The sequence below is a fragment of the Myotis yumanensis genome, unplaced genomic scaffold (assembly GCF_028538775.1).
Source record: "Myotis yumanensis isolate MYYU_CA2020_CCGP unplaced genomic scaffold, mMyoYum1.0.hap1 SCAF_2, whole genome shotgun sequence".
In the NCBI taxonomy this organism is placed as follows: domain Eukaryota; kingdom Metazoa; phylum Chordata; class Mammalia; order Chiroptera; family Vespertilionidae; genus Myotis; species Myotis yumanensis.
Window position 1 is genome coordinate 175,754,474 of NW_027223753.1, and position 16,266 is coordinate 175,770,739.

The following is a 16,266-nucleotide window of genomic DNA, read 5'->3' on the forward strand; positions in this document are numbered from 1 at the left end:
CAAGCCTCAGAGCTAAAGCTGGCCCAGAATAAAAAAAGAAAAGAAAAAAAGGAGCGGTTGGGAGCTTCAGTCACCCACCAGCCTGAAAACAGCCCTCAGCCCCTCACCCAGACTGGCCAGGCACCCCAGTGGGGACCCCCACCCTGAAGGGGGTGTGACCAGCTGCAAACAGCCATCAGCCCCTCACCCAGGCTGGCGAGGAACCCTAACGGGACCCCCACCCTGATCTAGGACACCCTTCAGGGCAAACCAGCCGGCCCCCACCCATGCACCAGGCCTCTATCCTATATAGTAAAAGGGTAATATGCCTCCCAGCACCGGGATCAGCGGAACTGCGAGGCCTCCCGGCACCGGGATCAGCGTGACAGGGGGCAGTGCCCCAACCCCCTGATTGGCCCTGCTCTGTGCGTGACAGGGGGTGGCGCCGCAACCTCCCCATCGACCCTGTCTTGAGTGTGACAGGGGGCAGTGCCCCTACCCCCCAATCGGCCCTACCCTGAGGGTGATTAGGGGTGGCATTGCAACCTCCCGATCCGCCCTGCTCTGTGCATGGCAGGGGGCAGCGCCCCAACTCCCCAATCAGCCCTGCTCTGAGCCCGACCAGGGGCTGCACCTAGGGATTGGGCGTGCCCTCTGCCACCCGGGAGCAGGCCTAAGCCAGCAGGTCGTTATCTCCCGAGGGGTCCCAGACTGCGAGAGGGCACAGGCCGGGCTGAGGGGCCCCCCTCTCCCCCCCGAGTGCACAAATTTTTGTGCACCAGTCCTCTAGTTGTAAATAATGCTGCAATGAACATAGGGATGCACTTGTGCTTTGGGTTTCTAAGGATATTTTCCCAGAAGTGGGATCACTGGTTTATAGGCATTTCTATCTAATATTTTGTGGTAACTCCATACTGTTTTCCACAGTGGCTGCACCAATCTGCATTCCTACCAGCAGTATGTTAGAGTTCCCTTTTCTCTACATCTTCACCAAGACTTGTTTGTTGACTTATTGGTGATAGCCATTCTGACAGGTGTAAGGTGATATCTAATTATGGTTTTAATTTGCATATCTCTGATTATTAGTGACATTGAGCATTTTTTCACATGTCTATTGGCCATCTGTAAGTCCTCTTTGGAGAAGTGTTTATTCAGGTCCATTGCCATTTTTTTAATTGAGTTGTTTTGTCTTCCTGGTGTGGAGTTGTATAAGTTGTTTATATATTTTGGAAATTAACCCCTTATCAGATGTATCATTGACGAATATGCTCTCTCATTCAGTGCATTGTCTTCATTTTGTTGATGGTTTCTTTTGCTGTGCAAACCCTTTTTACTTTGATGTAATCCCATTTGCTTATTTTTTCCTTTGTTTCCCTTGCCCAAGGAGATATGTCATCAAAAGTATTGCTATGAGAGATGTCTGAGATTTTACTCTCTATGCTTTCTTCTAGGACTTTTATGGTTCTGTGGCTTACAGATAAGTCTTTTATCCATTTTGAGTTTATTCTTCCACATGGTCTTGATTACTATAGTTTATTACTAAACCTTGAGATCAGGTAGTGTAGGTCTTCCAACTTTGTTCTTTTTGAAGATTTTTAAAGCTATTTTAGGATCTTTTCATTTCCATATACATTTTAGAATCCCCTTTGATTTCTGCTGGGATTATGATTGAGATTGCACTAACTATATAGATCACTTTGGGGAGAACTGTTATTATACCAATATTGAGTCTTCCAATTTCATAAATATTATATAATTCTCCATTTATTTAGGTCCTCTTTAATTTCTCTTGGCAACATAGTAGTTTGTAATGAAAAGATCTTATGAATTTAATGTTTTTTAACCCTATAGTAAACAGAATTACCATATATAACTCTTAATAGGAATATATTTCTAAATGAAAATACAATCATCTATGAAAGAGACAATTTTACTTCTATTTCAATCTCTATGACTCCCCCCCCCCCCACCTCCAGTACAATGTTGAATAGAAGTGGTAAGAGCAGCCATTGCTGCATTTTCCTAATATTAAGGGAAAGAATTCATGTTTCACTTAAAGTATGATGTTAGTAAGCTTTTTATAGATACCTTTTTATCAGGTTGAGGACATTCCTTTCCATTTTTAGTTTGATGAAAGTTTTCATCGTGAATGATTGTCAAATTTTTCAGATGCTTTTTTTGGTGCTATATATTGAGATGAGTATATGATTTCCTCCCTTTTTGTTAATATAGTGAATTACTGTGATTATTTTGAAGTGTTAAACAATCATACATTCTGGGAGAAACCACTCTTGGAAATGATGCATATGTCATTTGTTGCTTCATTATTTTGAAATGCCGTTATTAAGAAAATGCACATTCAGCCCTAACCAGTTTGGCTCAGTGGATAGAGCGTTGGCCTATGGACTCAAGGGTCCCAGGTTGGATTCCAGTCAAGGGCATGTACCTTGGTTGCGGGCAACATCCCCAGTAGGGAATGTGCAGGAGGCAGCTGATTGATGTTTCTCTCTCATCGATGTTTCTAACTCTCTGTCCCTCTCCTTTCCTCTCTGTAAAAAAATCAATAAAATATATTTTAAAAAAGAAAAAAAAAGAAAATGCACATTCATAGTTGTTTTATCTTCCTGATGTACTGGCCCTTTTATAATTATAAAATGTCTCTCCTTTCTTCCTTATCTTTAATAAAGCTATTTGTCTTAAAGTCTATATTAATACAGCCATCCCAGCTTTCTTATGCTTAGTGTTTGCATGAGACACTTTTTCCATTCTTCTATTTGTTTTTCTTTTTAAAGTATACTTCTTGTAGGCAGCATATAGTTGGATCTTGCTTTTTTAAATACATTCTGTTAACCTCTGCCTTCTAATTGGAGTGTTTAGTCTATTTATATACAATGTAATTAAGGACACAGTTGGATTTAGAGCTACTATTTTATTATTTGTGGTTTACTTGTCTCATGTTTTATTTATTTCTCTCTTCCTCTTTTCCTACTTACTTTTGGGTTAGCAAATTCTTGTAGTCTTCCTTTTTAATCCTTCTATTGACTTTTTAGCATACATACATCTTTGCACTGTTTTTCCCCAGATGCTCCTCTTAGGTATTATCATATGCATCCTTAATTTGTGTCAATCTACTTTGAGTTAATGTTGTAGTAAAATATAGGAAATTTGCAGCAGTATAGTTTCACACACCTCCCACCCATCCTCTGTGCTATTCCTATCATAAATCTTGCATCTACATATGTCAAATCCCCCAATATCGTGTTATGAATTTTTGCTATAAGCAATCATGTATCTTTTAAAGAAATTAAGAGAAAGGAAAAAATATATACATTATTTTATATTTACCATCCTAGTCACCATTTTCAGTGTTCTTTATTCCTTTAACTGAATTACCATCTTGTGTCATTTCACTTCAAGATGAAAAAATTCTTTTAGCATTTCTTGTTGTGCAGCATTATTTGCAACTAATTCTTTCATTTGTTAGTTACCTGAAAATTATGGGGTCCTTTGATAATTCTCCATTTAGTACAACTGTCTCTTATATATTCCAGTTTTTTAGAAGTAAGCCTTGTAAATAGTTTAGTGCATTTCTTTCCTGGATTTTCCATACACACACACATACACAACACACTCAACACGCATACTCAGACACACTTACAGGCACATACCACAGATACACACAAACGCTGGCACCCATGGAGACTTCCCTCTTGGATGGCTGGGAACAGGACTTGATTCTCCCGATCTCTCATCTAGGGCTCTTTGCCAAAAGTAAATTATGTTTCCTTCTAAATTATTAGAGGTGAATAACTTAGCTTCCACCACTTTGCCTCTCTCCTTATTTTAAGGGATATGTGTTTGTTATAAATAAACAAAGCAGGAATGATGGATTATTTCTCAGCTTTTCAAATACATGATTTCAAAATAGGTAATGACCCTGCTCAGGTAAATAGAGATTCGTCATGTCTGAACGGGTACCACTGACCTTGGTCCAGCGACGCGCTCCTTCTGCAGAACAAGCCTCTGCTTTTGTTTTGGAGAGTAACTACTGAGCGTGGACTCTACCCAGGCAGGTCGCTCACAGGATTTTCAAACACATTTGTCCGATTCCTTAGCAACTGAGTCTGTGCCAAGATAAACTCATTTCACAGTGTAAGGAACATAGCAGGGAGCTTAGCGATGGGAGCTGAAAGGCAAGGTCTGACTCTTATTAGCTGGTTGTCTGGGGTACCACATTTAACCTCTCTGAAATTAAACAAGGAATGTGGAAAAATATTGTTAATGCCATGTAGCTATGATAATAGCTAAAATGTACTGAGTGCTTACCATGATCTACACACTTTGTACATATTAACTCATTAAAGCCTCCTAGTGACTTGATCCAATAGGCTTTCTCATTATCCCCTACTTTCTGGTTGAAGAAGCTAAGGCACAAAGATTCCTCCATAATGTGTATCTCGTAGATGAAAGAACAAGACTTAAATGATGGCAGTATGGCTCCCACATCCCTGCCTCTAATTTTGTCACTGTACTTAATAGTGTTAAGAGCAGGCGCTTCTCCGTCATGGGTTTTGCCAATTATAGTGAATGCATTTCTAGCATCCAGTTGTCATACCTGGAATCTCTCAGCTTACAGAGATCCTGAAGAAAGTAAGGGAGGAGCCCAGAGGATTGCCCATTGTTGTAGAGTAGCTTCAGTGGTCATATAACCTGGGACAGCAAACATGTACTTCACTCCATATTTCAATATGACCTCCATGAAAAACCCATAGCAAGGCCAAGCTGCTTCCAGTTGGCTCACAGAACCGGAGGGTAGCAAAGGGCTTCTGAAAGTTAGATGGTCAACCTCCATCTAGGCCACCACAGAGAAGAATCAGGATGATATTGTTGTAATGTACCCCGCGAATCACAGAAGGACGCCTCAAGAAGTCGAATTAAAGAGTCACATTTATTGCAATCCAGGACTATGAGGGGCCAATCCCCAAATCTCATAGCAACAAGATGGTCACAGCTCCAAGGTTATATAGGCAAAAAATCACAAAGGTATTGATTACATCCCAGGGTTTGGAATGAGGAACCTGGTTCTCAAAAAAGCAGTTTACAGAAGCAGAATTAAGCATGTTATCTAAATTACAGTTTTGGGTCTAGAGCCCTTGGGTAACCTGGGTTAAACTTAGGCATGTTATCTAAATTACAGTTTTGGGCCTAGAGCCCTCTGACCTTGGGATAACTGTGCTGTCCTTCCCAGGTAAAGGAAAATGTGCTTTCTAAGACCAGTATGACCACAACCCATGGGATATTCACATTACAATCAATAAGGCATTTAATCGAATGGGATGATTTATACAATTCAGAAAATCAAAGTAACTTTTCTGTTGTTAAGCCAAACAACAGGATTAGAGTTAAACTACAGTTTCTACCCGAGATGGTTGCTACCATACTTCATTGTAACTGTGACGTTAGATGGATGGCATTCTGGCCATGGGACCTAGAGATGCTCAAATCCTGTCCCAAGTTAATCACCTGTATCCTCTGAGTTTCTCAAGGGAACTATAGGTACAAGGTAGTGACGCTGACAAATAAGAACGAAAGTACCACTTACATATTAGCCTTGTAGCCATCACCCCCAGTGCAGCTCTCTCAGTAAGTTCCAATCTTACAGCCAGTGACCATGGAGCCTGAAAAGAAGTTATCTCCCAGATGTCTGAGAAGCCAGTGAGAAGGGGAGAGGGAATTAGAGTGACAGAGAGAAGAAAGCAAGAGCAAGGAAGCCCAATTCCTTCCTGACTCAGCCACTGGTTCTGCCCACGGTCATATTATCCACTAATAAATGTGATTCCATCTTTTCTGGAGTCCAACTGCTAGATCATCACATTAGCACCAACTCCTTCTGGCTAAGGCATGCATGGACATCCCCTCATAAAATCATAGTATGAGTGTGTGTGTGTGTGTGTGTGTGTGTCTGTGTGTGTAAAGAGAGAGAGCAAGAGCATTTCAAAGAAGATTATAAGGAAATATACCAAGTGGTAGTGGTCAAAAATAGTACAATTTTAGTATTATTCAAATTTTCTATAATCACAAATTAATTAACTGTATAATGGCAAAATATATTCAGTAGTATGTGATACCTAGACTTGAATCAGCTTTTCAAATCCAAAAATAACATCAAATACAGTACAAATATAAATGCTCAAGCAGCAGTGCATAAAGGAATTTGTGAAGTTTGAAAGTCAAGGAAGATTTCATAAAGAAAGTAATACTTTAGCTGGCCTTACAAATAGGAATGGTGGAAGCTATGGTTTTTACCATATCACATCATTTACTGATTTGTTGTGGTTGGATGTTTCGAGTGGTGTTGGATGTGACTTTGTCTCTTCAGATCAATGTCAAGTGCCTGGAGTCAAGGACTCTATACCACGTTTGCATCTCTCCTTCATCTCCACGTTTACCTACCACCTCAGAAACCATCACAGCAACTCAGTTTAGCTTTGCTTATCAACTGCCTCAACGCAGTCCAGCTGCTTGTTCAGGCTAAGTGCTGAGTTATTACTAAGCCAAATCACCAAATTAATGGTTAGTTTTCTCTGTCCCTTTAGCTCCTCTTCAGAAAACATCTGCGGAACCTTATGCAGAGACAGATTTGGACTCCCTGGTAAAGGAAGATGACGAGACTAAATATGAAGGCAAGGTAAGATCACCTTCCTTTTACTGATAGAGGTTTCTGACATGAGAGACTGTTGCTGCCATAATTATCAATAAATCAGGTTCTCCTGTTTCATGCCTATCATCAGCTCCAGAAAATATTCCTATAAAGGCATGTAGCATGGACTAGTGCTCCCACGAGCTGAGGTTTGTAGGATTTCTTCCTTTTCTTTCTTAATTACAAGTAAATATGGAAAACTGGTCATGCACGTAATTGTTGATAGATATTGTTCTATTGAAGGAAGTCATTTTATTCATTCTCATAATCTGACTTCATATTTAAAATTGGTAGCACAGCCTTGGCCAAGCGGCTCAGTTGGTTGGAGCATCATCCCATACACCAAAATGTTGCTGGTTTGGTTGCTGGCCAGGGCACATACCTGGGTTGCATGTTTGGTGCCCATTGGGGTGCATGAGGGAGGCCGCTGATTGATGTTTTACTCTCTCTTTCTCTCTTCCTCTCTCTCTAAAGTCAATAAAACATATCCTTAGGTGAGGATTAAAAAATGGTAGAACAGAGTATAGTTTATGTAGAAAAAAGCACATGACAAAAATGCATAGAGCTACACACACACACACACACACACACACACACACACACACAGTGCATGTATAACTGGTGAACTCTGAGTAAGCTCTATGGATTGTGCCAATGTCATTTTCTTGGTTTTAATATTATGTTCTATTTATGGGGATGCAAGGTTGGTACAATATCTGCAAATCAATTAATGTGATACACCACATAAACAAAATGAAGGATTAAAAACCACATGATCATATTAATAAATGCAGAGAAAGCATTTTATAAAATTCAGCACCAATTTATAATAAAAACTCTCAGCGAAGAGGGAATGGAGGGAACATACCTTAATGTAATAAAGGCCATATATGACAAATCCACAGCCAACATCATCATATCAATGGGCAAAACCTAAAAGTGTGTCCCTTAAGTTTGGGAACAAAACAGGGATGTCCGCTTTTACCATTCTTATTCAACACAGTACTGGAAGTCCTAGCCACAGCAATCAGACAGGAAGAAGAAAGAAAAGGCATCCAAATTGGAAAGGAGAAAGTAAAACTCCTTTAGTTAATAAACGAATTCGGCAATGTAGCAGGATACAAAATAAATATCCAGAAATCAGTGCATTTTTCTACACCAGCAGTGTTCTAGCAGAAAGGGAAACTACGAAAACAATCCCATTCACAATTGCTTCAAAAAGAATAACACCTAGGAATAAATTTAACCAAGGATGTAAAAGTCCTGTGCTCAGAAAATTATAAATCACTGAAGAAAAATTGAAGAGAAGCAGTGGGAGTCTTATTTAAACAGTTCATAGATAAAACTAGTAATTCTTTCCATAGAACCCCAAGCATATATTTTACACCATTAGATAGACTGGCCCCTGAGCCCCACAGCCAAACCTTTGACACCCAGTCTTGCTGGTCCCAGATCACTTCCACTGGAAACCATGAGCTCACTTGCTTGTTTTCCTTGGTGAAGGTGGTGCGCCTGTCCGATGGGAACCTCGTGGTTGTTCAGGTTGTTGGGGTGCCAGGCCCATTTCCCATCATGACTTCCATGCTGGCTGCGGGTGCTCCAGAAAGTGCATTCCTTGGGGGAAGCAAAGCAGAGTTTCAGGGGAGAAGCTGTGTATGGTTAGTAAATGCTGAAACCTGAGGAAGCAAAGACGCTACAGTTAGAAAACAATGCCTCCCAAACCCAGCTTGGTGCAAGGCTGCCTGGGACAAGACAGGCAGTTTCATGCCATTGACATTTGTTATATTTCTTCATTTCTGTCAGAGATTAATTTCTTTAAGTCAAATAAATGGCTCTTTTTATCCAGCCCTGAAGAATGCACTCCAAGGAGCTGCATTTAGGAATCAAATTTGAGTTTCCCATAGCCGGCACATTGACAGATAAGACAAACAAGGCCAATGCACAAAGAATACCAGACCAAGGGTTGTCACTCAAGGATGTCTTGGATTGTCCTACAGGCATTCCTCAACCCTCCAGACTAAGATATAGTTTGGGCCCTTAATCCGACATCCTGGAGACAGTTCCTGTCTGACCAACCAGAAACCAAGCGATCCAGATCCAAAACTACCTGGTGGTCAGCACACATCATAGCGACCGGTTGTTTGGTTGTTTGGCTGTTCGGTTGCTCCACTGTTCGGTCTATTTGCATATTAGCCTTTTATTATATAGGATTTGCTTATACTTAAGAATTAAAGCAAGTATATTACTCTGATGGGAAAATGGGAAATCTTTCATTCAATGCAATATACAGAGGTAATATTCAAGTTAAAAGGGGAAAAAACCCCACTCTTCTTATTTTTTTAATGTATCCATATGTAATCATTTACCAGGACATGACCAAAATGGGAATAGAAACACCAATTAAAGTGGCCACAGGGGCTGACCTACTCACCTCCCTTCTGAAGTCCTGAAAAAGCAGGTTCAGATGGCCACTCCACTTCACTGTTGAGGAGGGCCAGGCAACCACTCTCATGGTCAGCACCAAGTGGAAGTATCCTAAAGAACAGACCCTCTGTCCAGTGGAGACACAAGCAAGTAAACCCCAGATGAGCTGCCACTGCTGACTGCTTCACCAAGCATCCATACCAGGCAGAGAGCGAGTCACTTAGGAGAGTTCCATCTGAATCACCAAATTTGTTACCAAACTCAAGGGGTTTGCCACTTGGGGTGTTCCATTCAAGAACAAGACATGGTTGTTTCAAAGTAGTTTTATTTACTTGTAACAAGTAAAGGAGACAGGATTCATAGCCAAAGCTCTGTCTTCTCTAAAGGGTGGTGTAGCCATTGCTTTTATATTCTATTTAGTCAATTCCATGTTGACTTCTTCTTATTTTAATTGACAGTAATATGTCTTTATTGTGGATTAAGCAAGTTCATGAAATTGCTATTTGTAATCTTTAAAACAATGCACTGAAAGTAAGTCTTGATTTCAGAGTTTTATTGTATTGCACTAAAGGCACAGCAGGATGGTTGTATAATGTTCTCTTTCATTCCGTTTTGTAAATCTGAAGTACTTGCAAACTCTTAAGACTATCTTTACCACAAGATTAGGACAGTGAGTATAATAACCAACTTCTTTTTTTTAAGGTTTTTTTTGGGTTGTTTTTTTAAAAAAAATCTTTATTGTTCAGATTATTACAGATGTTCCTCTTTTTCCCCCCCATAGCTCCCCTCTACCCGGGTCCCACCCCACCCTAGGCCCTCGCCCCCCCCGCCCACTGTCCTCGTCGGTAGGTGTAAAATTTTTGTCCAATCTCTTCCCACACCCCCCATATCCCCTTCCCCCCAAGAATCATCAGTCTGTCCCTTTCCATGCCCCTGATTCTATTACATACACCAGTTTGTTCTGTTCATAAGATTTTTTTATTCATTTGATTTTTAGATTCACTTGTTGATAGATATGTATTTGTTGTCGCTTTGTTGTTCATAATTTTTTATCTTTACCTTTTTCTTCTTCTTCCTCTTCTTAAGAAATACCCTTCAGCATTTCATATAATCCTGGTTTGGTGGTGATGAACTCCTTTAGCTTTTTCTTGTCTGTGAAGCTCTTTATCTGACCTTCAATTCTGAATGATAGCTTTGCTGGGTAGAGTAATCTTGGTTGTAGGTTCTTGATATTCATCACTTTGAATATTTCTTGCCACTCCCTTCTGGCCTGCATAGTTTCTGTTGAGAAATCAGCTGACAGTCGTATGGGTACGTCCTTGTAGGTAACTGTTTTTCTCTTGCTGCTTTTAAGATTCTCTCTTTGTCTTTTGCTCTTGGCATTTTAATGATGATGTGTCTTGGTGTGGTCCTCTTTGGATTCCTTTTGTTTGGGGTTCTCTGCACTTCCTGGACTTGTAAGTCTATTTCTTTCACCAGGTAGGGAAAATTTTCTGTCATTATTTCTTCAAATAGTTTTTTAATATCTTGCTCTCTCTCTTCTTCTGACACCCCTATAATTCAGATGTTGGTATGCTTGAAGTTGTCCCAGAGGCTCTTTACACTATATTCATTTTTTGGATTCTTTTTTTTTTTTTTTGCTCTTCCGGTTGGGTGTTTTTTACTTCTTCGTACTTCAAATCTTTAATTTGATTCTTGGGATCCTCTAGTCTACTGTTGAATCTCTGAATATTATTCTTTATTTCAGTCAGTGTATGCTTAATTTCTGACTGGTCCTTTTCCATTTTTTGGGGGCATTCTCACTAAGATCCTTGAATGTCTCACTAAGTTCCTTGGAGGTTTTTAGAAGATTCTTGAGTAACCTTATAACTGTGGTTTTGAACTCTATATCCAGTATTTTGCTTTCATCCATTTCTTTTATTTGTGACATCTTTCTTTGTCTCCGCATTTTGTCTGCTTCCCTGTGTTTGTTTCTATGTATTGGGTAGCTGGTAAGTCTCCTTGAATTGATAGAATGGCCTTGTGTGGTAGGTGTCTTATAGGGCCCAGTGGCTCAGCCTCCCCAGTCACCTGAGGTAGACACTCTTGGTGCAACCTTTTGTGGGCTGTGGGCAGTCTTGTTGTAGTTAAGCCTTGATTGCTATTGGTATCACTGGGAGGAATTGACCTCCAGGCCAATTGGCTGTGAGGACCAGCTGTGTCTACAGTGGAAGAGCTTATGGGGCAGGACTTGCTTCAGAGGGGCTTTGGTGCACTGAGTCTGCCCCTTAAGTGTTAACTTATGGATGTGAAGAGTAGTAATCTGGTATAGTCTCACACTGACCACTGGGTACACTGGCTCTTGGATCTACAAGGAAGTGCAAAGTCAGCCACTGCCTGGGGCCACCCAGCAGGAGCTACAGAGAGATCTGCAGGTTCCTCCTCTTTGTATCGGGTTTGGAAGTGCCCAGATGAGACCCAGATATGTAGCAAGGCATGCTGATGCTGGTGCCTGTTTGACAGGTTTTAGGCTGAGAAAGGACAGGCCATTCATATGCAAAAGCTGCTGCCACAGCTTGGGTGGGGTTTTAAATTAGGTGGGGCGGGGTTTCAGGGAATCTCTTGGGCGGAGCAAACAGCAATGGCTGCCAGTCAGCCCTGCACCGGAAAAGTCTCGGTGCAGGAAAAATGACTGCTGTGAGCACCTCCATCTGAAAGAAAGCTGCCCTCCCGTTCCTGTCCCAATGCCAGACAGTCCAGTTTCTCCCCGTATGTGTCTGGGTCCCCCAGAGTCTCGCCCAGAACTAGAGTTCAGAGCAAGTGAGAGCTTGTGTCTCCCTCCCAATTGAAAAAGCAGCGCACCCCGGTGCCAGTCCGTTCCACGCCTCCACTCCTCCGCACTTCCTACCAGTCTCAATGCGCTTTCTTCTTTACCTCTCTAGTTGTAGAACTTCCACTCAGCCAGCTTTCCCGTGGTTCTAGATGATAGTTGTTCTGTCTTTTAGTTGTAATTTTGATGTGGTTGTGAGAGTCAGCAAGTACAGGTGTTTACCTATGCTGCCATCTTGGTTCCTTCAATAACCAATTTCTTAATAAGTAATGTCTTACCAATTAAAACATATTTAAAATAGCTTTAAATGCATTCTTCATAAGTCATTCAGCACATGTTTTATTTCATACTAGGGGCCCAGTGCACGAATTCATGCACCTTGAAAGGCACTGTGGGCCGCAAGGCTGCGGTGGGCACAGGGGTGGTTCTTGGCCCATCCTCCGTGCTTCCACCCAGCTCCTCCTGCCGCGGCCCCTGGGTCCCCTGTCTGCTGGCAGCCCCACTCCCACCACCGCCGCTCCCATGCGCTGACTGCGCCAGCCCCGCTCGCACTCGCTGACAGTGTGGAGCGATTGGGGCTGGCGCCAGCAGCAGATGCAAGCGGGGCCGGCGCTGTCAGTGGGTGCGAGCGGTGGCTGCTGCCCCGATCACTCCTCAGGAGCAGGGGAAGGTAGAGAAGCCCTCAGGGGTGATCGGGGTCAGCAGCTGCTGCTCACACCCACTGATGGCACCAAGCAATCAGGACCAGTGTCAGGTGCTGGCAGCAGGTCTGAGCAGCGGCTCTTGCGCCGGCTGTCGGTGCGAGTAGGGCCGTCTCTGGCAGCGGGTGCAAGTGACGGCTGCCTGCCCCGATCACCCCTAAGGAGCAGGGAGGGGGGAGAAGCCCTGACGGGCGATTGGGGCCGGCAGCCGCCACTCACACCTGCTGATGGCACTGAGCAATTGGGGTCATCGCCGGGTGCCAGCAGCAAGTGCAAGTGCCGGGTGGGCCGTGGAGTGCAGGAGCAAAGAATTTTCGGTAACCACCAGAGGCTCACCCAGATGACAGCGACCTGTGTGCTGCTTTGGTCTGGCTCCCCCATTCACCTGCTCCACCATCCCCCCCATGGCCAATGCCTGCCATGTTCTGCACGTGCTCCCTGGTGGTCAGCGCATGTCATAGCAACCAGTTGTTTGGTTGTTCAACCGTTCGGTCTATTTGCATAATAGCCTTTTATTATACAGGATTCACTTATGCTTAAGAATTAAAGCAAGTGTATTACTCTCATGGAAACATGGGAAAGCTCTCATTCAATGCAATATCCAGGGGTAATGTTCAAGTTAAAGGGGGGAAAAAAACCCACTCTTCTTATTTTTTTAATGTATCCATATGTAATCATTTACATGACCAGAGCATTGATGGGGAAACCCATGAAGTTTCCCATAGATCAGATACATATTTTTAGTTCATCAGAAGCACCTGGTCATCTACAGCTATTTGTAATTAGATAGCATTTCCATAAAACCAAAATGAGCCCCACAAGTTCCTATAAACAAAAGCCTCCAATGGACTAAGGAGCAGTGGGGAGCAGCAACGGTGCCAGCGGAGAAAGGCAGCACCTGTTGGCTTCTTTGCAGTTGGCTACATGTATCTGATTGGGGGCTTGTCAGGCTCATCCTATTTTCATCTGGTCTGCAAAATACATTTTAACTTTTAGCAAGAATAGCATTTGAGAGAAGGCCCAGACCTGGAGGCGCTTGTCCTCTCTAACACATAGGTTATTAAGAGGGAGAGAAGGAGGGTGACTGACACGAAGAACAGTCGTTGCTGCCTGTGTTCTGTGGCCACTGTCCAACACAGATGACCAAGACGGAGCGAACATGCATCGGACTCCAGGCGACAATTCTGACATCTTTTTGGCTTTCAGCCTAGAACTCAAAGATGAAGGGAAACTACAGCCAGTCTAGAAGCGCGAACTATAACATTGTGATGGCAAACTGCTAGGTAAGTAGATTAAGTAAGTAATCAGGTGGATAGGTTAAGTTAGATAGGTAAGTAAACTGCTATTACATAAATGGCTAGTTTCAAATCCCAGTTCCACCATATACTAGCCGCATGACCCTTGGGGAAACTCACTGAACTTCTCAGTCTCAACAGCATCAGGTATAAGATGAGGGACACACATCATCAAATGCCCTTCCTTGTCCTCAAGACTAAATGCTCACAGAAAAAAACAATATCTATAAACCTAAACCATTCATGATTGCTACTAGAGTCGCTGATACTCACTACCTGCCACATAATCACGATTTGATTTTATCATCATCGGATTAAAAAATGCTGTTCCATCAGTGAACCTTGTCATCCAGGGTCACAGGAACTTGGCAAATTAAACGTGACAGAGTTCCGAGACTCTCTGGGGACCATCTGGCAGCCGCGTGACCATGCGCCGACCTGTTCTGGGAGAGCCCTGCGGTGGGAAGGTGGAGCCTGGCTGTGGTTGCTGGCAGTGGTGATGCAGTACTTCCTGTCCTTCCCACGGCCAGCTGGAAGCTGAAAGCATGACTCATGGGGCTGCTTTCCCCGGCTGCTCACATCACATCACAGCCTCTGAGGAGCTGGAAAGAAGCCAGAGGCAGATGAGAATTCCTCGTTCCTGAGGGAACCCTCAGGATGAAGGAGGTGCTCCTGACTGTGAGTGCCAACAGTGCCCCTGGGCACCTATTAGCATGATTTAAAGTAGCAGAGGCCTTTTCAGGCTCTGAGCAAAAATGTACAAAAACAAAAAAAGCCGAGGCTGGAAGAGGCGAGGGAATGGTTGCTGACACTGACTGAGGGCCAGACATTGTGCTGGGCGGTGTAGGGACCCCATGTCATCGCAAGTCCTCAGCACCTTGTGAGTGAGATGATGTGTGTCCCTCGTCTTATCCCTGATGCTGTTGAGACTGAGAAGTTCAGTGAGTTTCCCCAAGGGTCATGCGGCTAGTATATGGTGGAACTGGGATTTGAAACTAGCCATTTATGTAATAGCAGTTTACTTACCTATCTAACTTAACCTATCCACCTGATTACTTACTTAATCTACTTACCTAGCAGTTTGCCTAATCTCTCATACTTTAAATTTCCTCTTCTTCAAAATGGGGATGAAAAAAGTAGCCTCACAGATGGTCTATTAAATGAGAAATATATGGCAAGCACCTCACACAATGCCTGGCATTGAGCAGGTTCTTAGTAATTTTAGTTTCCCATTTAGTCTAATGTTTATAGATAGAATGTTCTGTGTAAAAGATGAAAAAGAGCTGAAGGAAAAGTCAGATGCAGGTCCTAAATTGAATATCTTTTCCTGATCTCAAATATGTACCTTTTTGCCCAATGTTAACAGATTAGGGCCAAACTCAGTTCCTTTCTTTCTCATTCCTTTGAAACCCACTGTTATGCCCAGATTTCAGGATCCCCAAGAGACCACACCAGGGAGCCAGCCGTGTCTGATGCAAAAGCATAAGAATCTTTATTCAAGCCCGGGCTTGGCTCCTCTACCCTCCTTACCAACGCAGCGGCAAGTGGCAGAGAGAGCAAGCTTTGTGGGTAGAGGGGTTTTCTAGGGGGGTTGGAGTAAGGGGAGGAGAGAGGACTGTGGGCCCTGCCGATTGGCCAGGTGCAAGTCGGTGTCTTGTTAACAGGATGTGGCGCGCACTTCCCTTGATTATCATTGGTTAGTTTAAAGAAATCCTAGGTGTGGCTAGCAGAGGCTTGGGCTTCTTCCGGGAAGAAGCTCCTTGTTGAGCACATGGCTGCTGCCCAAAAATGGAGGATTCAGGGCAAGATGGAGGGTGTAGCCCTTGCGCTTTCACCCATGAGCTTTCATTTGCCTTTCTACTTCTCAGCAAGAGAACTGTATGAACTATAAGTACATTTCAATGTTCACCTTCCGTGATGTTTGAAGTGTAGTCATTCTTAGAGCTAATAAGAGATTCAGAGAATCCACAAATTCTTGAGGCAGTCCCCAACCAAGCTCTCTGAAGGATTTCTAGAAGGAAGATTCTCAAGGTTTCCTATGTACTGCAGCCCTTATTAATAATGCAGGTTCTCTGGCCCCATCCTCAGTGGTTCTGATTCAGGAGTAGGGTCTAGGAATCTGAATTTTTAACTTGCACATTTGGTGGCAATAATGCAGGTGCTACAAGGACCACCTTTGGTCACATTGATTGGAGGCTATATTCATAGGCCATGAGGACTTGGGATAAAGGTGAACTCATTAAGGGAAATATGCAACTCTTTGGATAAGATAGAATCCAGAATTCAAGGCAGGAGGCCATGATTTTATTAATCTATGAGAATGTATTTTCACTAAAGGAGCTAAAAAAGAGAAAATAA

General features: G+C 42.9%; 1 protein-coding gene across 4 annotated transcripts in view; it reads left to right on the forward strand.

The window, feature by feature from the left end:
- Nucleotides 1-16,266, forward strand: part of MCF2L2 (MCF.2 cell line derived transforming sequence-like 2) — a 211,932-nt gene that overhangs the window by 105,678 nt on the left and 89,988 nt on the right. For all 4 annotated transcript variants that reach the window (XM_070406723.1, XM_070406722.1, XM_070406725.1 and 1 more), the window contains exon 14: nucleotides 6,576-6,667. In XM_070406723.1, coding sequence (XP_070262824.1) covers nucleotides 6,576-6,667 — 92 coding nt within the window. The remainder of the gene's footprint in view (nucleotides 1-6,575; nucleotides 6,668-16,266) is intronic.